The sequence below is a fragment of the Botrytis sinoallii genome, assembly GCF_014898435.1.
Source record: "Botrytis sinoallii strain Bc 23 chromosome Unknown BSIN_009, whole genome shotgun sequence".
In the NCBI taxonomy this organism is placed as follows: Eukaryota; Fungi; Ascomycota; class Leotiomycetes; order Helotiales; family Sclerotiniaceae; genus Botrytis; species Botrytis sinoallii.
In genome coordinates this window covers 2,051,054-2,075,681 of record NW_024066036.1, presented here as the reverse complement: position 1 = coordinate 2,075,681, position 24,628 = coordinate 2,051,054, and the positions used below count along the sequence as shown (strand labels likewise).

The window sequence follows — 24,628 nt, the reverse complement described above, 5'->3', positions numbered from 1 at the left end:
GACCTAGATATTCTGTAGAGGCGATCTAAAGGCTCAATCTGTGTTGTATGATCTGTGGTTGAAGTTGTGGAGGATAAGAAGGAAAAGCGAGAAATAATTTTCAACCTTTAAATAGGTAGAATAATAGATTCGTGTATTTGGCAGCTTGGACTTTGTTAGCAATTATTACAGTTGATATTCACTTTCATCTTGTCACTAATAATTTTAACACTGTATTTAACATTTTATGGTGTGCAGAGGACATAGATGTAGATTTTTTTTGGCATGTAGTCAATTGTACTGCATCCTTTTTATAACTGCCAGCACTACCTTTGTGATGTGCCTTTCTAGTCATCACCAGAAACCTTCCGCAAATCAAGAATTTGTATCAGTCTGGCAGAGCAGATGCAAGGTCTTGTTCAGACTTAGACATTGTTGAGAGAATCCTGGCCAAAGTTGCGAATCGTGAAAGTACCATCTTTCTGTTCAACCAACAACTTTCTCTTCAAGGATTCCTCCAGGAGACTATCTTTAACAGTCCAGTTTTTGATTATGAGCTGGAGAGTTGACAAATGGCATGTTTTGATCCGGCTCATATTCAATTTTATTCCATGTCATTGTCGCAAGCCATCCCCTAAAGAAGAGATTCTTCTCAAGTTTTTCTATGACAATTCGTTCGGCTTCATAAGCTGGAAGGCAGCTAACAGCTTGGAGCAAAGCTTCTCGTGCCATTCTTTCTCTCTCTTGAATTTCATTGAGACCGTTTTGAATATCGTCCATGTCGAGTTTGTTATCCTTAATAAGTCTTGCAACGTTTCTACCAAGCTTATATCGAGATTGACCGGCTATTAAATGATTCAGCAGTTGTTTTAATTACAATCTCAAGGGATAATACTGACCAAGATTAAGATCATCGCGACTAGCAATGAGGCTATTAGATGATGAGCTAGACTTGGGTTCAGCGCCATTTCCAGATAGACTTGTCATGGTGGTTCTTGTTGTGATGGTAGAGGAAACTGTGGTTGACTGTTAGTAAATACCATCAACTCAACATTCTGAAAATATATACCAATTTGGCGCTGTCTTATACGAAGTTGTTATGAAATATAAAATTGAAAAGGTTTAGAAAATTCGACAGCCATTCCTGTTGAGCTCGATGGCTAGCAGCGCGCTTGACCGAATTGGAACAAACTTCATCTTTGATACTCACCTTCAAGATATCTCCTCATATCACATCGAGGTCACAACATATCAAAGAGCAAAAAGCTATCAACTTATAGTTCGGTTAGATGAGTTTCTCAATCCGGGCATCTAATCTACTTGTCGATTAGTTATTCTTGAGTACCGCAGCACAAAACTATCTATCGTCATAATGACCATTCGTCAATCCTCCCCTCTCCTAAACCCTCTCTCAATCAGAACCTCTCCCCTCATCCCCTCATCTCACCACCCAACTCCTCCACACGCTTCACCACACCCCCATCCAAAAACCTCCTGACCTCCCATCTCTCATCCTCCATCTTCTGCAACAACAACCCCGTCAACAACCCCCTGACAATCTTATTCCCTACCACCAACTCCTCCACCACATCCCTCCACCTATACACCACCACCTTCCCCTCTCTCCTCCTCACCTCCTCCGCATCATCCAGCAAATTCTGCAACCACAATCTCACCAAGCGATTCCGACTCAGGAAGATTCCAATTTCCTTGACTTCCTGCGAGGAGCACGTATCAATTGTTTTCAAAATGAGATATTGTCTCGTTGACTCTTCTCCCGTGGCGACTCCAATATTATTACTATCCGGACTTGGTACACCACTTGCGCGCTCGTTGATCTGAGAGAGGATTTTATTGTGGGTTTCCTGGTAGAGGAAGTATTCTTCGTCTTGTTGGCGGGTGGTGAGGAGAGTTGGGGAAGAGGGAGTAGAGGATCGTGCTCTCCTAGGTGAAGGAGGTTGAGATCTGGATGGTGAGATGGAGGAGGATGAGGATGAGGATCGGGATGGTGATGGTCTAGTTCTCGGGGGAGATGGACGCACTTGCTCGTTTTGATATCGGGGGTGTATAGTGTTAAGATTTGGATGAGCGCTAAGGGGCCAACCATGCGTATTGTTCTGCATTGTGAAATGCTTTGGATGTATATTATTAATATGCGCAAATTTTTATGTAGTGGAATATTAGACCGGATCTCGTTGGATGCGGCTGGAATGAACTAAGTAGTGTTTTCTTAGAGTTCGATACCCAGAAGGATTGTAGAGAGATATTTAAAGACTTTGAAGTGAGAGATTAGTAAAACAATGCTAAATTAATACTGCAAACTCAAGTCTTATTGCTGTACTATTGTATGGGATCCAGAAGAAGGATATCACCGTAAGTACCTATTCACAATAAGATCGCTAACTTCGATATGGTAGCTTAGCCGAAGATCTTTTGACGGGGTAGCTCATTCTGCGATGCCCGAGTAAAGCTATTGAGAAATCAAGAAATCGACCTGCTGAATATCTTTCAGACGGATCAAAATGCCGAGGTTCTAGAAGGTCTGATGAACTAAGAGATCCTATTGAAAGAATTATCTCAAGGAAAGGAAATCTCAACAAACGAAACAAGATTGGAAAACACAGAATTTTTCCAAGATAAAAAAAAACACAATCTTGAAGACTTGAATCCTCCAGAACTACCAATTCAAAGCCATCACATCAGCAATTTCTCACATCCACGCCAACTTCACCATCTCCCCTCCAAAGTCCAGACTCAACCTCTAACCAATCCCCATCAAAGCCACTCACACCAAACACCACCTACTCAACTCCTCCAATACCATCCCCCTTCTCCCCCATCCAAAAATCAACCCTCCAAACCCTCCAAACCCCCTCCTCAAACCCAAACCTCCTAACCTCCACCCCTTCCCTCCCCACCCCCAAACCCCTCACCACAAACTCCCGAAACTCAATTCCCCTCTGCGGATGATTTCCCATCTGCACAAATCTCCTCCTCACATCTACCTCTTCTATCGCATTTACAATCTTCTCAAACTCATCGAGACGATCTCGATGTAGATACTGCATCATCGGGGATAATTGCAAAATATCCCCCTCGGAAGCATTCTCCTGAGAAGCTGCTGGGTAAAACAATGCAGGAGCTACGGGATTCTCAGTGCTGTAGGATCGGCGAGTTGATGGTCGCGGGAGCATCGGATTATTCTGTGTAGTGAGTGTTCTTTTGAGGATTGGGGGTTTCTGGCGTCGGTATATAAATGGGGGATTGATTCGAGGGATGGGGATGAAGGAATGTTGCGCGGGAGAGGTGTGGTTTGTCGGAAGGTTTGGCGGGGAGAAAAAAAGAGAGAGGTTGTAGTCCTGTGATAAATCGGGTGCAACTACGGAGTAAACATGATGTTAGAGATGTGGAAGAAAGTGTGATGGATGATATATTATACATCTATATCGATTCGCACGCGTTTCCTCTCCTTTTCCTTTCTTTCCCTTAATCCATCTTGGAAACAAACCACAAATGACCTTAATATAATCCAGCAGGAAGAGTAGAATCTCAAGAAATGTACCTACATAGTTGACGAGCTAACAAACTATCTAAATCCATCCACTCGGGCGAAGCATCTTCGTTTTGATTTTCTGCCATGGCAGCTGGCTGGAAGTTCGATTAGTGTTTGATGTGAGATGGTATAATGGAGTTTGATGATGAGGTTGCTGATAACACAAGACAGTGTAATGAAACTCCACGTGTTCTAATAGAAATAATCGCAAATCAATCCCCCCCTCCCCCTCCGCTCCTGCCCAAAAAGTATGAATTTTGAAAACACCTACTAAGGTATCCTGGAGAGAAAATGCAATAACAAATAGAAAACCATAAACCCATTACAAGCTAATTATTTCTCCCAGCAACAAATGAGAAGCAACTAGGTGCCATAGAATTTCTAGATACCTGCACTTATCTATCTAGATACCCAACCTATCATCCAAAAGATGGTAATATAAAGCCATCACACATTCATCTATCATCTATCCATCCAGTATCAAGAATCCAGATCCTACTACATATAAATAGTGAAGATTTTATTCAACAAACCACATTATAACATAAAGCGAAAGGAATACACTACATCTACCCGAAGAAGAAGAAACATCTAATAAAACATACCTACCTAGTAGAGATACCAATCTCGTCCAAAAAATCAATAAAAAAATAAAAAATCAAGAAAAGATAAGTGACTCCCCCTTTTTCAAACAAACATTTACCAAGACCAAGACCAAGTTCAAACTCAAATCTATCAACCACCGACTAGAATACGTCAGTCCCCCAACAAAAAGGAATACCTAGGTAACGTCACCTAACCATAAAAATCACCCTCGTTACCCCACTCTCAACCTTCTAGAAGCAAGCAAGCAAGCCGCTCCTTATTCCGCGCGCGGCTAAAAGCGTCGATCATATATCCACATATCAACATATCCCATTTCATCCCAGGAAAATTCATCACATCCCATCTCATCCCATCTCATCAACAAAATCTCATTCTCTTCTCCTTCGCCTCTTTCTCTTGTCCCTCCTCGTTGCCACTCCTCCACCCACCCATTGACCCAACCAACCCCCCCCCCTAAACCTCCCCAATCCCCACCAGAAACCCCATCCATCCATCATCTATCCACCCAACCAACCTTCCAGAAACTTCACAGAATCATAGAACCCAGCACATGAATAATGAAATCATACGATCTCATCTCAACTCAACTCACTTCAACTCAGGTCCCTACCCCCCCACATCGACCCCTTACCCCCAATCCCTCCCCGATCTCCCTCATCCCTATCAATACCTCCGATCGCGCATACAAACATCCTTCATAAGTAAGAAGGGTCTTTCTCTCTTAACTATTACCTGCATGCATATATGCATGGTCACCAACCCCTAGATTGGACCCCTAAATTACCCGTCTACCAATTAGATTCTATTGGTCTGTTATTGGGAATTTTTATGGATATATAAGTAGTAAGTAGAGCTGGGTCTATTGCGGTGACGATACGATACGATTCGAGAAAAATTGAAAAAATTGAAAGTTGAATGAAGACTCCAATCTTTTCTTTAGAATTAGATATATTGGGTTAGCCTACCTACTTACCTGCATGAAGTATTTTCCGGGATCATTGGTTCTTATCCACATTATGAATTGAAGCATAATTAAAAATGATACAAATATGTAAGAGAGAGGAATATATTCACAATTACAGTTACAATGACAGTGGAGTAAGTAAACTCAAACATCCTCGCGAGAAGGAATACATGTATGCATTCCACTCCTCCGCGAATCAAGGAATCGCATGTAGGATGAGGCGGGGAAAATTATCCATCGCCGTTTTATACTCAACCAATTATGACGCGGGGATGGAAATAAACCAATCGGACGGATGCGATGTAAGGGAACTATGGCATGTGATTTTTATGTATATATATATGCGGGTTGGAGATAAATAATCAACTGCGACGTGAAATATAGAAAACATAAATGCATAAAATTAGATGAGATGAGATGAGATGAGATGAGATCGATAGACAGGAACGGAAAATTAACTCGGAGAATTGATTCGGGGATAAGGGGTTTGGTACTGCCGATGGTGATGATTATGAAGATGAGGATGAGGTGAGAATGTAATTGAGTACTACTCATAGGTGTTTATTTAGTCCGAATTTCTAGGCCCGAAACTATAAAGGCCGAGCACGGCATTTGTCTTTAGGGCCGAGGAAAAATCCATATCTATCGGAGATGAATGAATAAGCACAGAGGAACTACACCTAGTAGGTATGTGCATATGTAACTTAAGTTACTGAGACAACGAGAATGTAATGTGAGAAGTACCAACTCATGTGATAACTATCACATGTCATGAAACTCATCATGATCTACTAGGTACTCTACCCTACCCTACCCCTCTTCTCAAAACCATCAATCGATGCATCAAAAAGGGGAAAACCTTCTTCCCACCGCCTCGCGCACCTCATCAGGAAATGCGGTTTTGATCGGTCTTCACTCGAAGCCCCCCGAATCAACTATCTGGCCACTACTATAGCACCCAAAGTCGAACGATATATACATTCCCATCACAAACCCCTCGAATCCAACCTCCCGCCCGAACTGCAAACCGAAGATCGCCTTACCAACCATCGAAGTGAGATGAAGCAGCTTATTTAGGTACTTCCCTAGACACCGAACCTGAAAATCATGACACATTTCAATCCCAATCTGTACCCGTGAAGCGTACCTGAAATCTTCGCATACCACACGCACAATTATTTCTGCAGCGGAAAATTATCTAGTTAGCTGCCAGTCAGGTACCAAAAAACACGTGTTGCTCGTTTCTGGTAGGTGTAAGTGAATACACCCATACATCTCTTAGTATGCACGAATCCATTATGCATCTAGAGGATGATACATATGTACGAATACGCACTTGAAAACCAAAAACAAAGACGGGCGTTGAAGAATACCAATTGGGTATCGCGATGTCATTTATCGGTCTGTCTTGCATTTGGTATTGTGTATTGTTTTCTCTCCGTTGTGAGCCAAGCATCGTGATGAGAAGGTTGTACAGAGTTTGTTATTTTGAGCGGTCTGGATTTAGGTCGGTTAGTCCTCCTGCAGGCTTGGGAGTGAGCGGGTCGCATGGAAAATTGTATGGAGGGCGTATCCTCCGTAGGTCGAGGTAAAATTGATAGATGCCATCCATCGTAAGCGCCCAATTATCTTCCTTTACCCTAACCTTCCATTCGGCATTCACGCCGATATGGAGCCAATTTCTCAGCCCTCTTTAACCATTCCATTCCAAGCAAACTCTAATCAACCTAAAAGAGTCACGTCAATCATTTTTTCATTCAGCATCAACAAGTCAAAGTCAGCAAGCACCAGAACGGAAATCAAGACATCCCCAAACCCCGTAAGGCCGTCGGTCCAAGTCCATCTGCTCTCTATAGCATAGACCAACCCAAACCCCCACCTCGTACACACTCTCAGCCGGCGACCCCGAAACCCTATTCTTCCCTCTCATCCTTCCCTTCTGTTCTTCCTTCCCACGAGTCCCACGACCCGGTCCACTCCAAGTCTCTAACCCAGCCCAGCCAGCCCAAGCACACATCGCCACTCGGGATTTCTCCAATCGAATGATCACTGTGACACCGACCGAGTAACGAACCAGACAGGGATGTGGTAAATTAAACCCAATAAAGTAATACGCTAGAAGGCTGACAGCACGATGGAATAAATGAAGGAATACGCGTGGCGCTCTTCTAGAAGCTTTCCTTTTTGGAGAAAATTTTCTTTCACTGGAACGTGAAGGGATGTGTGCAGAAGGGTGTGGGTGGGATGGTTTGTGATGAGATTTTGATGGGAAGATGGCGTGGAAGACCTGGTAGAATGTTCGTTTCTTTTCTCGAGGTGGATGGTATGTTACACCTACTTCCCTACCCGTAACACCATGTAATGATAATGATAAATGATAATATAATGTGATGGAACAAGAAGCATCAGAGAAAATTCCATTTGCCTTCTCGAGCTAGAGAGTTTGGTGATGGTGTGACTAAATCCCACACTCCATTTCAATAACCACACCCTTCATTCCCATTCATTCATTCATCATCGTCATCATTATGCAGATATGCAGATATGCATATTGAATATGCATGTACATATGCATCCACACATTTCCCATTCCTTTTATAATAATTGAGCTTTGATAATTTCAAAAAAGTGATCCGAACGCACACTTAGTCTACTCCGTAGAGCCTACCTGCTAGGTAGGTAAACACAGCGATCATCACTCTATGGAAATAAACTCATCGATCGGGCAATAGATAGGTAGGTCGGTTGGTATCTATCATAGACATAAGACAGAAAATGATCATACATACCAAACCTCACCGGCCCATAGAAACATCGAGCTGCGCGCAAAAATAAAATAAAATAAAATAAAGTAAAATCGAGAATTGAATCAAAAGTTCAGACAAAGGATGTGTGTACTCCGTGTACAAGCTGCTCAATCCAAATCATCACTCACCAGTTCGAGAATACCTCACATCCTCATTCCCTCCTCTCCGAGCCTCCTAAGCGATCTAGACACACCTACCAGCCGCCTGTCTCTCCATCTCCATCCCCATCTCCATCACTGTTTCGCCGCTGAAAGTTGAAACAAACTATTAAATCTCTTCACACTGTATCACTTCTCCGCGCCCTCCCTACCCTTCCCGCCGAACTTCCCTTCCTTTCTTTTTCCGTCTGACAGCTTGGCTAGCTTTGTTTGATGTTTAGTTGGGAGGGAACTGGTGAACCTTGTATTTTTTCAAACATTCTATCTATAATATGTAATACATAACCTTGGAATACCTAGGTACAATATATAATGTACCTGCCTATACACGGCTCGGTTATCAAGATACGTATCGGCATGATCCATCCTGAAAATCCTGAAAATCCCTCGGTACGATGGTCTCTAGTATGTATGTACTCCGTATTGAAACTCAAACTCTCATGGCGTATAGTTTGTATGAACTGCATTGATTACAATAATCTATCCCAGGAGAATGAAAAGAAAAGAAAGAAAGAAAGAAGAATAATAGTTAATACATACTACATATATACTATATAACAAGCCGAAAATACTCTAGAATTCTATCTCTTCTCTATCTACTCAATATCGTTTTGAATAAATGCCGACCTCAATTTAGCTAGTTTATATTATACTAAAAACTACTAAAAGTCACCTGTTTCAAAATTCTACATTAATTCTAATATAAAGATTAAGATGTTATTTTAAATAAATATTAATTAAATCACTTAATATTATTAGAATATTAAAAGAACTAATTATTATGACGAAATAATAAAAATTCAATATTATAAAAAAATTCATATATTCTTTATATTCTTTATATAGGGAAGAATACTACAAAAACCGATGTTCTTATAGAGATGTTTTACTATATATAATAAACTCTAATTTACTCATTATAAAACTCATTATAAACTTCTCATTATAAACTATAAACTATTAAGATACTTACTACTTACTACTTACTACTTACTACAAACTACTTACTACTTACTACAAACTACTCACTAGCAACCAGCAACCCACAAAGCCGAGGTATTATCATTCTCTGCCGATGCTATGCTATACTATTATCTACTCTACCTGATAGACTCTAGACTCTACATATAAAAATCTCAATTTTCCCATGGGAGATCCTAGGTGTACATCATAATAAGTATCAATCAATCAATCAATCAATCAATCAATCAATCAATCAATCCAGCAAGCAAGCATCACAACATCACACCCATACCATATCACCACCACCACTCTAAAGTTTAAACACCATCTCATATTCACCATCCCTGGCTATCTATATATCTACATACATACTCATACCTATCAAATACCAGATACCAGGTACCAGGTCGTAAGTAGAAACCAACCTCGAGCCAACCTACTCGTGCTGCCAGAAAGTATGCAACTCCGACGCTAGATGCACATATCACAAGATGGTAAACTATAAGAGGACTAACCTGATTTTCATAGCGCCGGAGTTGCATACTTTCTGGCCGCACGAGTAGCACATCGCACCATACGGAAAACTCAGAAATCCAGAAATATCCGCATCTTTTCTTCAGATTCCCGGGGATAGGATATGGGAGTTGTGGAATGCGATGGGAGGGAGAATTGTATTGTAATTTTTTCTTTTTGTTTTTCTTTTTCTGTGGCTTTTTCTGCGGCTTTTTCTGCAACTTTTTCAATGGTCTTTTTCTATAATCTTATCTAAAAATACTAAAATACTAAAACACTGAAATATATACATATATACTAATTAATAAACTCCTTTCTTATAAACTTATACTCAATTAAAAACACTAAAACCAAAACCAAAACCAAATTCATCAAATCAAATCTATAAAAATAAAAAATAAAAAATAAACGAAAAATCCTAAAAAGAATCGTTTTCAAAATTCAAATTTAAATATCAATATTAAATTGATTTTATTTCATATTATAATTACTTTTGAAATCTTTTTGAATTCTTTAAAGGAAATTATATAATTAATTAATAAATATATAATTGTTATTTAATGATTTAAAGATTTAAAGGAATTATACGAGTAACAGATATTTATTTTAATTTCAATTTTTGATTAAGATATAATTTTTAATATTTGGGGGGGGGGGTTTGATTGTAGAAGAGGATATGATAAGAAGTGTGAAATTTTGTGAAATTTTATCAAACTTCTATATTTTCTTAATTATGTTTGGGAGTAGGGCTTAGAAAGAATAGATAAATAAATGAATAAATGAGGTAGTATATAAAATATAATATATAATGTATTAACGAGATTGAATAGATAACATATAATATAGAACTTACTCTATCTTACCTCGCAAGTTTGTAAGTTTGTAAGTTGTAATCTTGTAACTTTGTGAGATGGGGGATGGGATGGATAGGCAGGGGATGGGATAGGGATAGGATAGGGATGGCGATGGGATAGGGAAGGGGATGGGTAGGCAGGGGAAGGGGATGGGATAGGCATAGGCATAGGGATAGGATAGGATAAGATATCAATAATACCTTGAGAGTTTCGGAGACAGCTTGATTGGGATATGTATGGAGTATGTATCATCTATTATACGTTGTACCTCGTACATTATGTGAAGGGGTTCTCCTTTTCTTTTCTTTTCTTTTCTCTCGCTTTTCTCTCGCTTTTTTATGGTTATGGAAGAGCCGGATATGAGATGGATATATGAGAAAGATATTCTTCTCCAGGAAAATGAGAGTCTAGACTCGGGAGGAGGTAAGTAGGTATCATAGACGAGGGAGGATATATTGATTCGTGATAACCTACCCACCTACCTATCTACCTTCTCGAGATGGTTAGGGCTTGTGTTGTGTGTGTTACGTGACGACGGGTGAGGAGGTGGTCTAGCTTTCTACTCCGTATGCTTATTTGGAATGGAGGCTTGTGAATGGAAGATGGGTGCGAGGGGTGGACGGACGGTGGGTGTTACGGGTGAGGGGTTGGTCTGATGCGAGATGAGGGAGTGATGTTTCTTTGACATGACATGATATTTGAGATGGGGATGGGGATGCATTGGATTGGATGGATGGATCAATGATCTATTGGAGGATGGAGGGGATGTTGTGCATACTTCACGTGGTGAGCAGATATGTAGATGTACGGTATCGGTAGATGAGTTGTGGTGAAGGTACGAAGTAGGTAGGTGAGGAGAGAGATGAGGAACTAGTGTAAACGTGCGAATCGACTAGAGAAAGCAAATTAAAGGCATAAATGAGAAAAGAGACTAAGCAAGCAAAGCAGACTCCACACGAACAAGGCGATGGGGAATCGTCGATAGCACACCCAACCTCCCAACATCGGCAGTTCCTCTGTACCAGTCCCACGCCTCCGGTAGATGAAGAATGAAGAAGCCCGAACGGGAGGCCGTGGGAAAAGTTAATTAAATCAAATGAGGGGTTAGACCTTGGGTGTATGTGGCTCAGGTTGATCAGAAGACGGTGATTAGATACGGTATCGAGATGATGTGATGATCTTCACGACTATCGGATGTGGTGGGTGGACTATGAACTGGTTTTTCATGATATGATGGGGAAAGGAAGGTAGCTCGATTGGGGACATGATGGACGGGCAACGTCAGTGTACGCAGTCTGTACGTAGGATAATTACCGTTTGGGACGGCTTCTTATCGGTAGCGTGAGACTTTATCGGTGGATTGAAGATGAGGTGAAGGTGAAGGTGAAGGTATTTGATGTTGTGTCATTGGGAGAGGAGAATTGGGGATCGAGTGGGTATGGAGGTTTGCTGTGATTGGTGACCTCTGGAAGGGATCTCACGGAACTTGCCTTGTGTGATATGTCGGAGGGAGCAGAAGGGGTTTGGGATGGAATGACAATGTTCATGTGGTTGGTGATACGATTACTTGCGTGTTTCCAACAGAGAGTTCTCTGGAATGGATGGAAGGGATAGAAGTATGGAGAGAACGCCACGATTTGCCATCGGAGTGTAATTTGTGTAGCACCAACGGTCTTGGGAAGATTTCAAGCATTGCATAGCCTTCCCAGTCCTCAAACGCGGCACACCTTCATCAAGAATCATCCTTTCAAGTTCCCGGGAGAGTTGGGACAGATCATTTTCCACGCTTCACAGTTCCATAAGGGATACCCTAGGGAGGACTTTACATCATGTCACAGATTGTGCTTGCCTGCCCCATGCGAAGAGATCCCCAGCCCAGTTGTCCTCCTCATGCTTATTAATAATCCAGATCCACTTATCTCTCCTCCGAAAGGCATCGCGCAACGCCGTCAGCATCAAATCATTCGAATGATGGAACGATTTATCGATTAGTGTTGGAAGAATCCATGCGTGCCAAGAGGAAAGCCAGAATCGAGAGCTAGGCCAAGAATCTCATTAACTCCGTTGGATTGTTGATTGCTGCTGATAAACCTGGCTATATCCATGTCGGGAGGGAAAACGTACGAAGGATACAGTTTTCCGTGAGGGGATGAAGAGAGACGCGAGGTGCTGCTTTAATGAGGGATGCAGAACCACAATCTATATCCTTGCTCAAAGAAGCATCTGTGGACTTTGACACTAATCCTAACTCGGATGTGAGCGCATGATGAAAGTGTGACGAGACGATGATTGGATGACGGGTGGTACGCTCAATGGATTCCATGGATTAGCAAAGAATATGATGATTTGATTCGATGGCATGGAGCGTGGCTAACAAATCTTCTAGCGCTTTTCTAGCGTGGGTGGATTCTTCTTATCCTTTTTGAATTTATTTTATTTCCCTTAGCGTGATCTCTCTCCCTCGCTCTTTTAAGTATTTACCCAAGACCTCCCAGGACCACGCGTATTTCTTAGCGGATTCAATTCCGTCTCAGATTCGTAAGGTGACGGGGATAATAAACTCCCACCATCGACCGGAGGGGAAAAGTTCCAGAAGTTCTTTTCTTGATGTTCTTTTTGCTCCTGGGATAATATTGAATAAATTGCATATCGACGGCATTCGAGTATTATACATGAACATCATATATGAACATCATACCCGGTCGTTGTACCAGGTCGTTATATCTGGCGATAGTTTCACGATCATCGCAAGAGAACATCAACCGTCGTGTGCACATCCCCCAATTGAGGAAAAAGAAGCAAAGACAATGTTCACCTCTGAAGACATTTAACACTGAACATTTCACATCATCACGGCATCCGATAGATATATCAACCAACACTCACGCTGTCTCTCTTTCACGACATTACTGAAAACACACGAACGGCGGTGCAAAGTCACCCACCGCCCACCCAGCCACTGGTCGCCAGCAAGCAATGATTAATAAATGATTATCAACCGTCACAGTCACAGTCCCAGACACTCCCAATCTTTGTATCACCACTTCCGTCACTCTTGATCCACTTTTTGAAACCAGCCAACGAGTAAGAGGTCTCATTCGAATCAGCCTTGGATCCACTCACCCACTCACCCACTCACCCACTCACCCACTCACTCACTCACCCATTCACAGATCCACCATCACTGGCCACTTTTAGAAAAGTCACTCTTCTCTCCTCTTCTCTTTTCAGTGCAGTGCAAGCAAGACAAGGCCACACAGCAAACCAGACCATACATCCCAGACCAGATCATATTACGCCTTTGCCTCTCTATACTTTTCTAACTTCTTTTATTGGGAAATCGAAAGAGTTACAAGTTACCTACTGTTAATATTCACGTCACACAGCTTACACAGAAATTCAATCAATCATCCATCAACCCTCCATCAACCCTCCATCAACTCCATCGCCCATCACTATATTCCTTGACATAAAAGATCTATATCTTTTCATAATTCATACATATACACATATATCCCTAGCATATATATTCATTCTTCTTGGCCAGACCCAACCTCGTATTCAAGAGGAGATTCTCTCCCACAAATTGGTCCAACTTCCCAACTAGCATCACTTTGGTCTACCGAATCCCGATCCCTATCTCATACATATCCACCCAGAATCATCCATCCGCGCCATCTTCACCTGCTCCACTCATCTCACTTCACTCCTCTTTTGCTCCACCATCCACACTATCCCTATCCTTTTCTGGAACCAGCCAGGATCATGGTTGTGATTGTGGTTTGAATCTTCAAAGGGAAAGGAAAGAGAAGCAGGCAGGGAAGAGAAGGGAAGGGAAACTCTTCTGATGATGCTAATTCTTTAGTGGAAAAGATCCATAATTCTCACTTTGCACTTTACCTTTGACGACTCTTCTACCGCCGCCATTTTTACTTTTTTCCTCTTGGGAACCGTAGAAATCGTTCATATTCACACCCATCCCTTCTAAATCTTTATTTTTTACCGTTGCTCTTACTTGTTTTTATTATAATTATCATTATTAAGGGAATTGGTTCAATTGTTAGATCGATTCAAACAATTATTAATAAAAAGGGTCGGAGATATTACCATAGCCATACTCCGTCGTAGCGTCAATTCGATTATTCAATCATTTTCATAGATACCTAGGTACACCAACATCCACCACATACATTACCATACATACCACATACCACATACCGGTACAGACAGACAGACAGACAGACAGACACCATACACCACATATACACACACACCTTTACATACACACGAGAATCTTCATCTTCATCATCATCATCACCAATTCATCGTCGTCGTCAGACTTTCAATATACACCACACGTCAAAACACAACACAACACCTCACTACACTACATTACACTACACTACACTACACTGCCTGCACTGCAACAAATCACAATCACAAATTCCAATTACAATCTCTTACACCTAGAGTCTCTCTTTGTTCCACCCGCCAATAATATCTTGCACATCGGATCTTATATCCCTCAATCTCGATTTCTCAAACACGAGGAGCTTTTCCGTTCTATATCTATCGTCTGGCGCATTCTCAAACTTGACATCTTGTCAAAGCCCTCATTTAAGCTACTATCTGATTCGAAACCCACCTACTCTGGTCCCAACTTCACCGAGGAGATTACTCTGAAAATCTAGATTTACTACGTCGTTTCGAAAAATCGGATCACTCCTTCAATCCTTCCATTTCACTGTTCTTCTATCCGGTCTAATACTTCATTTTAATCTTTGACGTTCTTACTTTGCTGAGACTTCATCCATTCTCTATTCACCAAACGACGAAAATAAACTTATTGCTAAGGATTCACATCTCAGCCTGGTTTGATTATAGAAGGTCACATTTGTATTACTTGACAAACGTCGCATTACGAAGAACTTGGAAAAAGAAGGCTTAGTTTTTATTCAGCCTCTCACCATTGCGACCTTGTTTCTCACTTCGATACACAACGTTTCCGAACTTCAGAGACTCGTTTCCAGAAGAATATCAACCGCCACGACCTTCTGTGCTTATCCGGTTTTGTGATTCAACACCTCTTGGAGTCGTTCAATCATTGGAAAAGTCCCCTGTCAAAATTCGGTACTCTGCGGTAGCCTGCATCCCACGAGATTACGACTGGCTTGCCTTCCACGCAGGCTTCATCGAATCGAGTTACTGTACCTTGCAGCAAACACCTATTTTGACGACCTGCTTTGGACTAATTTGTTTCTGACAAATGAGCGGCACACAATAGCACTTGCTTTTCTCTTCACACCCGATACATTCTACGAGATAGAATAAGTGGGAAAGTTAAATCATATAGGAGAAAGCAATAAAGTGTACACACATTACAAATAGTATCCATGAGATACCTTCGAAGCGCGATGCGAAAATCGAAAACAAGGAAACCTCCCCCACTATACGTTCAAACGTACTCGAGAGAATCATCACCGCGTTGTTCATCCGTCATTTCGGACTGCGACGCGGACGACGAGGGCTTCATGTCGTCAGGAGAATATTTACCGTCGAGTTCGAAATCTCTCAATCTTTCGATCCCACCTGGCCCTTATTGTCCCAGGCGACCAACGTTACAAGAGGTCTTGTCGGATGCTGCACCACCACCATGGACGTTGAGCGCCTTCATGGCATACCTGTCACAGAACCATTGTTTGGAAACCTTAGAGTTTACCATGGATGCCACCAGATACAAGAAACATTATCAGGCGACATACGGCCGGGATCCATACTCACCACTATCCCCAACCGATCAAGATTCCGAATATGTACGAATGTTATGGCGAAAGTTGTTGGATGCATACATTGCGCCAAATGGGCCACGAGAAGTAAATCTACCTTCTGATGTTAGGGATCGATTAATTCATTTACCGAACATATACGAGGCGCCAGACCCAAGAGAATTGGATCAAGCCGTCAAGATCATATATGAGTTGATGGATGAATCTGTGTTGGTTCCATTCTTGAATTCAATTGCTCCTCCATCACGTGCCTCCGATCACAGCCCGTGGGCCTCGAATGAGTCATTTGGTGACGCTGCTGCCATGGCCGAATCTTTGGAAGAGCGATCTATGTCTCATTCTCGACTACGCACGAGAAAGGGAAGTCCACCTCTCAGTGGAGATAAGATGTCTCATTCTCACAGCCTTCCATCGCAAAGACCACCTCAACATCCACATCTTACTGCTGCATTAGGTCGCGTAACTTCTGCTCGCTTATCAACATTCATGTCTGGATCCTCAGGAACCTCCTCAATCGAATCCGAAAGTCTCACAGACGACACTGATTCGCCATCTCCAATGGAACCCATCACTCCTCCAACCACTCCACCAACTTCAGATACTGGTTTCGTAAGTGATTCGCCTGGAACTAGCCCACGTCATTCTCGTGAAGGAAGTGTTAGCTGGAAGAAGGTGGGTGCGAAACTCGGTTTCAAGAAGAGTCGATCTGCTCATGGATCGACAAGTAGTTCGCGACGCCACAGCGTGAGTGATGATCAAAATGGTAGTCAACCATGACGGGAACAGGTCGCGTCACCACTTTCTGATGCTTTTTCTAATATTCCTTGCTCGATGAATCGACCAATCGAAAATCCCATGAACAACTCCACCTTGACAAAGCAGGCATCGCAGCCTCGCGTTGACACAACACTGAAATCAACTCAAGGAGCATCACCACTTATGGTCGCGCATCCTGGTTCACCAGTTGATGTTTCCGGACGTCGGCCTTCGCTCGTTGCAAACCTAGCATCAATGCATGTTGGCAAGGAGAAGGATTTTTCATTTGGGTTTTCTAGGTCCCAGACTTGGGCAAACATTGAAGAGGGGAGGAGTATGAGTAGAGGTATTGGAGAGGATGACGTGGCCGCAAAACTGGGGTCAGCTATAAATGAGAAGGAGATGGCCAAAGCGAAGATGATGCAAGTTGCAGGCTCGCCGTTCTATATTCCAGCGAAGGTGATTGAACGAGAGGAACCAAGAAAGTCTTCAGAAACGACAACTACCGATACCGAAGTTCATGCAGACTTTGATTTCGAGGGAGATAATGGTACTTGGATTTCAGCACACTCGGAAGCTCACTCGTCGAGGACAAGCCTAGCAACGACTACTTCGTCAACTAGTACTATCATGGACGATCGGTCTCCTGACGAGTCACTATTAGCCGATGCAAGCGTCGCGTGTTCTTCTGCTAGCAGTATCTATTCCTGTTCGACTGTCAGCACCAATTCTTGTGCAAGCAGTACCAGTACCGATATATATGGTTGGGAAGAAGAACTTAAACGTAAGAGTAGCGAAGGTTCCCCGACATGGGATCACCGAAGTGAGCTTGGAGCTGCCATGAGACGTCTTCCAAGTGGTGGTAGAACAATGGGTCCTCGTACTGAATGTTCCGGAGTTCAACAACTTTCTTGCAAACGCGCTGATGGAAAGAGAAAGAGTTTGTTGTATCGCGTATTGAATATTTCGTCGACCAAAAGACTTAATGATGAGATACCACCGGTACCAACGATGCCTTCTTTTTATTCGACACAAAACGATGCAGCTGAAAGGGCTTCACCTTGACAACTTTCAATTCTTGAACAATATTTTTATACAACTTTGGAGCGAGATACGAAAACTGAGAAGAGACAAAAACATGGAATGTGGCATATACCTTTTGGAGTTTTCTTGTATTGGGATGGGATTAAGAACTTTTCTCATTATTTTATGGTTTCATTTTCTTTTTTTTATTAGATCAATGTCTGTCACGATAAGGAATGATGAATTAAAATGGCATGGGATGGATTGGCTGGGATGTTAACGAAGGGATGGGCAGGCGTAGACTTGGGATTTGACTCACTTTTTGTTGCGATGGAGATGATTATGGGAGGGTGATATCAGCATGCATGCATAAATGGTTTTGGGCGTTTCATAATGAGGAATTGAATTGGATGGCATCTTGGAGGGATATCTGCTCGTCATGTGTATTTATGCATTGCATTGCATTGTTTGCAGGTGGGATTTATGGATGGGGATGAATTGATTGGGGAAGGGAGTGAAGAGATGTTTGTATATTTTTTGGAGAAAGGAAGGGGAGGGGAGGGGAGGGGAGATTAATTTTGAGGGTGGGTGAGAGTGATGGTGATGGTGATGGAGAGAATTGATGATTTCACAACTCCAGATTATTATTTTCGTTTTGTGATGTGATTTGATGTGATGTGATGTGATGTGATATGATATAATGTGTTACTTTGATAGATGTGATATAATGTGATGAATGAATGAATAAATGACTTGATATATACTGTACTGAATAATTATGTATTCTATTCTAACGTGGTTTAACACCGAGTGCACCATATCACCGAATACACCACTTTTACCTCAATTTACACTCTCCAACTTCAACATACGATTTATCAATCATTTATTATATAATCAACAAGAAAAGAAGCTCAAATACTCTTAACTATTAAAGCTATTCGAAAAAATAAAAAGCTCAGCATTCGTAAGGCTACCAAGCTATATAATATAACATATACAACACTTCTCTGCAGAATAAAAGACTTGCCCTTCTATACAGAAATTCGAATAAATAGTTATAAAATTATAGAATTAGAAGAAAAAGTAATTATTCAATATATATTCGATATGGATTTAAAAGGATTTCTATTTAAACTAAAGAATATAAAAGATATGGCAAATAATATTCTCAAATCAAGGAATATAAAATGTATTAGGAAACTCTAAGCGTATTGATTTGTAAAGCGTCGAATTGAATTAAAAATGCGTTTTAGTTGTATTTATAACTTTCAAAAAGCTTTCTATAAAAATCCTAAGCTTATTAAAAAATGATTTCGATTGATTATAAATATACAAGCGAAATATAGCATTTTGAATAGAGATTTCTATAATTTCAATGAAATAGGCTTTATAATAGGAATTATATATATAGTAATAGTAGTAACTAATACTAAACGAAATGGCAAAAACAAGGCAATACAATCAGGCAATCGAGAATGGGCTATAACAATAATATTCAGAAATGGAGAGGGTGAAACTATTCCCCCATTTCTAGTAATTCAAGAATAAATTCATCTCTCCAATTAATACACCGAAACGAATCTTTCTATAGAATGGGCTATTAAACCTATATCTAATAGATGAATAAACAATAAGACAGATTTAGAATAATTAAAACACTTCGATAAGTATACTAAGAATCAAAGAAAAAGCAAATATCGAATATTAATATTTGTTAAAAGATCATATATGAGTTGGTGGAAAAGCCTTAATATTATTAAGTTCTACATAGAAATACGATATATATATGTGGACTCGATAGAGTCACATGCGGGCTAATCCCGATACAGTATAACGTGATATGCGGTATAAGCATCTTTTCTAACACTCCCCTATGCTAATATTGCATATCTAAAGCTATATAGCCTATCGAAAGCTATAGGGCATTATGTTGTAAATCGGGGCTATAATTGATCTCAATTAAACTAAACGGTATAATCTATATCGTATAGATATATGTATAGCATTTGATTACTCTCATTCAGTAAATCTCGAGGGTCGCTAACAAGTACTTTGGAGCTAGCGAGTTGATTCCAACAAATACTAAAAAGTGCTTTGAGATTGTAATTATTAAAATCGCTATAAGATCAATAGATTAGATTTTATATATTCTTCCAGGAATCAATATCTTTAATCAATTTTTAAAGAAAAACCTTTCCTCTAGGATTACCCAATATCTAGTATAAATACTTTTCTAAAAGTATAAAAATCATATTGATAATACGATATCTATTGATCTATAGAGTTTGTATCTCTACAACTCTTCCCTCTTAATAGAAAAACTGGAATACAATCTCCTATATAATCACTCTAATTATATAGAATCCCTTGATCCTTGCTTTCCTTTATAAGGATATAGAAGATGTTATACATTTTTTTTATATAGTGGAATGCCAGGGTATTTCCTTATAGAGTATATCCTACAATTCTTCCTTTCCCTTTTAAATATATTTAAAAGGGGATATAAGACTAATGGTAATACTTTTAATCATCTTGATCTTACTGGTTTCTATTATAAGAAGTGTAGGAGATAGTTTTATTATTTCCTATCTAAGTATAATAGTATATGTTTTTCTATTACCATAGTTATTCGCTCCTCCTTTATATATGGTTTTGGATCGCCTTTGGTTCCCTTTGGGATCTCTAGCTCTCTATACTCAATGTTTTCGGGTTCCTATTGTCATGGTACGGGTAAAGACTTATATTGTACCATAAGGGTAGAAGAGCTATGGAAAAGTGAAGCCCTACTTATAGGAAGTAGGGCGCGCTAGTATTCTGTATCTGAGGCACGAAGGCAACTACAGATCATGTAGTTGGTGCTGTGATAGTACTCTCTGTTTAAGGCGATTGGTCTACAATCACAATATTAATTAACCTTCTAGAATATAAAATAATACTAAAATACTCTAATTTCTATTATTAGATTAAAATGAACTTTTTTAGGAGTAGTAATCAATTGATAGAGCTTTTTAGATTTGCTTCAGTCTTGATTTGGGAATATACTTGGTATAAATACTAGTAGGGGATTAGGAGTAATAGATCTTTTGAAATCTATCCAAGCAAGTGGTTCTGGCTTATCTGGATTTGCTAAATGGAAAGTGATGATTGTATCTTCCTGGCTGCGAAGGTCTTCAGCAGGTTATCAGAATACTAGGTAATATTTCTATTTGATTTGATAATGAAATCCATCCTCATTATAATAATTGAATAGTTTATCGAATTCTTATTGCTTAATTTCTTTGTTTGTTTTGTTATCTCTTTTTAAAATACATCCTTAATTCTAGTGGAATTTAATATTGTTGATTGTTTTTGATTGGCTAATTTGAATAAACAATAGAGTAATTGAAATAATAAGTTGTAGAATACTGGAAAGATTTTGAAACTAGTAGAAAGCTGGAGTAGACAGACTTGTTTGTAAATTTTGATAATCTTATAAGGACTGTCTTATTTGTTATCGCTTTTCTTTATTGATCAATTAGTTTTTATATTTTTAATATTAATTTATATTCTATCACCCTTTTTGTATAAAGAAATATTGATACAAGTCTTATTAGTATAATCTTTATATTTCTGAATAAATTGAGCAACTAGAGCTTTCAATTTTGTTAGAATAATATCAAATCGATTTGTAATCTCATTGGTTTTCAGGAATTCGTGCCTATATTGATATAACAAATTCGAGGGAACAGATAAGAAGGGCTCAACACCAAAACGTGGATGAAAACTGTAATTAGCGAAGAATGGGGATATACCAATAGTCTTCGAGATTATATTATTAAATACAAACTTTACAAGCAGAAGCTAATTGTATTAATCGTTTTAATAAAAATTCATAAAAGCTTAAAGATATTGTTTTATTATAGTATTTATTCTCTTTGTTTGTTTATTAGATTTAAAATAAAATGAAAAGGATTGTTTCAAAGTGATCGATAGGCATTCGGATAAGTGTTTCCAAAATTCTGATATAAATTGCAAATCTTTGTTAGATATAATATTATCAGATGAGTTATATAAATAATAGATTTTCTCAACAAACCAATCGACAAGCTTCTCTGCAAGAGTTCTACAATTAGAATGAAATGATATATTTTTGTTAGGCAGCAAACAATTGTAATAATATATTGATACTTCTTACCGTGGTATTTGTTAATTGGTAACAGTATAATGTAATCAATAAAGATATCGGACCAAAAGCAAAATAGTATAGGCAAAGGTTCTAGGAATCCAGGTATAGCAAGGCAGAAGACTTTGATTCGGAAATAGAATTGATAGACTTATATATAAATTTTGATTTTTCTTGATATATTGAGTTATTAATATATATGGGAAACAAGATTAATAGTCTTAACTTAATCAGAGTACCCAACAGATCTAGTGAAATACATTCAATATATAATCTGGATACAAAGTTTAACAAAGAAGAAAACGAAAAGATAATTGCAATAGAAGATTTTATTATTAATTAATCTATAATCTTAAAGAACAATTTAAAGATCTTTTTGAATAGATAATAACTAATAGCAAACAACTAAGTTCCAAAGGGTTTTATATATAATAGTAATTAATTCAGATAATTTGTATACTATATTGATAAGATTATTAATTGGCTTTTCAATATTAAAAATAATTATATTTATAAAGACTGCAATAAGATCGATATCATTGTTAACTTATTGAATAAGGTTTTTAAATATAATATTATCAAATACTTTTTTTAGGAGAATTGTTTATAAACAATTTTTAATCTAATTATTATTAGAATCAATATGAATAGAATAATCTTCTACCTTTCGGCTCAATGTATTAAGGTGAACTGTCTTATAACCAGAATGGTATATAATATAAAAATTGAAGCTAAATAGGAATTCAATTTATCTAGCTTATCTTTGATTTAGTATCTTTGTCGATATAAAGTACTCTAGATTCTTATAATCAATAATGATTTCGAATAGCTTTTGGGTTTTATATAATTCGGATTTCTATTCTTTTAAAAACTTAATAATAATTAGTAATTCCTTATTATAAATCTTATAATTATATTCAACTATATTATATTTCGAGGAGAAATATATAACCGGATATAGTCAGCCCTTATTATTATATTAAGAGAGTATTCTACTTATAGCTTAATCTGAAGCATTTGTTTTAATAATTATACAATAATAATAATCAAATATTACAAGAATTGAAATAGAAACAAAAATATACTTTAGATCTTTAAAGATATTCTTTTGATTAGTAATTCAATTCTATATATTCTCTTTTTTTAATAGACAATTTAAAGATTTTGTAATTTTAGAAAAATTGTAAATGAAGTGTTAATAAAAATTAGCAAACCCTAAAAAATATTAGAAATCTTTTAGCTTAATTAACAATTTCCATTCGAGGATAATCTTAATCTTATTAGGATCTATTTCGATATTATCAAAAATAATAATCAAATTAAGATATTTTGTTTTTCTTATTTCAAACTTATATTTATTAATATCAATTTATAATCCAGTATTAATAAATCTCTAAATAACTTTGTGAACTTGCTTTTGATAATTTGTAATATTTTCAGAGTAAATCAAGATATTATTTAGGTATATTGTATAATTCTTATTTAGAAAATCAAAAAGAATATAATTGATATAATTCTGAAACGAGGTAGAAGTATTACAAAGACCGAAAGGTATTACTAGGAATTTGAATAAATCGAAACAAGTTATAAAAGCAATTTTCTATTTATAATCTTTTGTAATCCATAATTTATTGAATGTGATGATAATATCCAATTTGATATAAACTTTAATATAGCATAAAGTATTAAGGGTTTCTTTAATTAGTAGCAGTAAATAATGATTCTTAATAATAATATTATTCAATTCACAATAATTCTAACAAATTCGAATACCCCCCCCAGACTTTGTAATTAGAAGAAATAAAGTGATTGATTGGAAATGGGATTTATAAATAAATTCTTTATTTAGATTATTATTAAGCTATTTACAAACAACTTGAAACTTGACTAAGGATATTAAGCAACCTTTGTTATATAAAAACTTTTTGTTTAATATAATCTTGATTTTGTGATTTCAAGAGTATTATAACAAAAGCTTGTTGATAAGGAAGGATAAAAATCTAGTGAATAGATTATAAAACCAAAATAATAGTTTATTTTAAATTTTTATTGTAACTAGTATAAATCGATTGGTTTTTTTTATAAACTTTTTGATATTGCTTTTTATAATATTATAATATAGTTGAATAGAATTATTTGTTATTATATGGTATAACTCACAAGCTTTATTTAATTTATTTCAGATTACTTTTGTAATATAAACTTTCTGATCTTTATAGAATTGAATAAAGCTATTAACTATAAGGAACTTTATATTATTCATTTTCTATTGAATATTTTGTAAAGTGTTAGTCGATTTCTTAAAGGGCTTTTATAATAATAAAGGTTTAATAGGAGTAAAACATTTTGGTTTTATAGTGGTCTTTTGTATATCCTAAAATCTGTAATGATCCGCGTTGAGGCCGGTTTCAGGATTGGCCGATTTGGTATTATCTTGGTGTAGATTTCTGTTTTTCTATTGATTTGATAAATATAATAGCAATTTGAATTAAGTAATATTG

General features: G+C 38.1%; 5 protein-coding genes across 5 annotated transcripts; 2 read left to right on the top strand and 3 right to left on the bottom strand.

Moving 5' to 3' along the window:
• Nucleotides 1-510: 510 nt before the first annotated feature.
• On the bottom strand, nucleotides 511-966 carry EAF02_006106 (uncharacterized protein; the record flags this gene model as incomplete). Its single annotated transcript, XM_038902154.1, has 2 exons — nucleotides 511-824; nucleotides 879-966. 2 exons carry the CDS (start codon nucleotides 964-966, stop codon nucleotides 511-513), a joined length of 402 nt encoding a protein of 133 aa, XP_038758371.1.
• A 443-nt stretch (nucleotides 967-1,409) lies between these two features.
• On the bottom strand, nucleotides 1,410-2,102 carry EAF02_006105 (uncharacterized protein; the record flags this gene model as incomplete). The annotated part of the gene is made up of 1 exon (XM_038902153.1): nucleotides 1,410-2,102. The coding sequence occupies one exon, from the start codon at nucleotides 2,100-2,102 to the stop codon at nucleotides 1,410-1,412; it is 693 nt and encodes a 230-aa protein (XP_038758370.1).
• Nucleotides 2,103-2,780: 678 nt separating this feature from the next.
• Nucleotides 2,781-3,618, bottom strand: EAF02_006104 (uncharacterized protein; the record flags this gene model as incomplete). Its single annotated transcript, XM_038902152.1, has 2 exons — nucleotides 2,781-3,358; nucleotides 3,546-3,618. The coding sequence occupies 2 exons, from the start codon at nucleotides 3,616-3,618 to the stop codon at nucleotides 2,781-2,783; spliced, it is 651 nt and encodes a 216-aa protein (XP_038758369.1).
• Nucleotides 3,619-15,790: 12,172 nt separating this feature from the next.
• Nucleotides 15,791-16,960, top strand: EAF02_006103 (uncharacterized protein; the record flags this gene model as incomplete). The annotated part of the gene is made up of 1 exon (XM_038902151.1): nucleotides 15,791-16,960. The coding sequence occupies one exon, from the start codon at nucleotides 15,791-15,793 to the stop codon at nucleotides 16,958-16,960; it is 1,170 nt and encodes a 389-aa protein (XP_038758368.1).
• A 78-nt stretch (nucleotides 16,961-17,038) lies between these two features.
• On the top strand, nucleotides 17,039-18,004 carry EAF02_006102 (uncharacterized protein; the record flags this gene model as incomplete). The annotated part of the gene is made up of 1 exon (XM_038902150.1): nucleotides 17,039-18,004. One exon carries the CDS (start codon nucleotides 17,039-17,041, stop codon nucleotides 18,002-18,004), a length of 966 nt encoding a protein of 321 aa, XP_038758367.1.
• Between the last annotated feature and the right edge of the window lie 6,624 nt (nucleotides 18,005-24,628).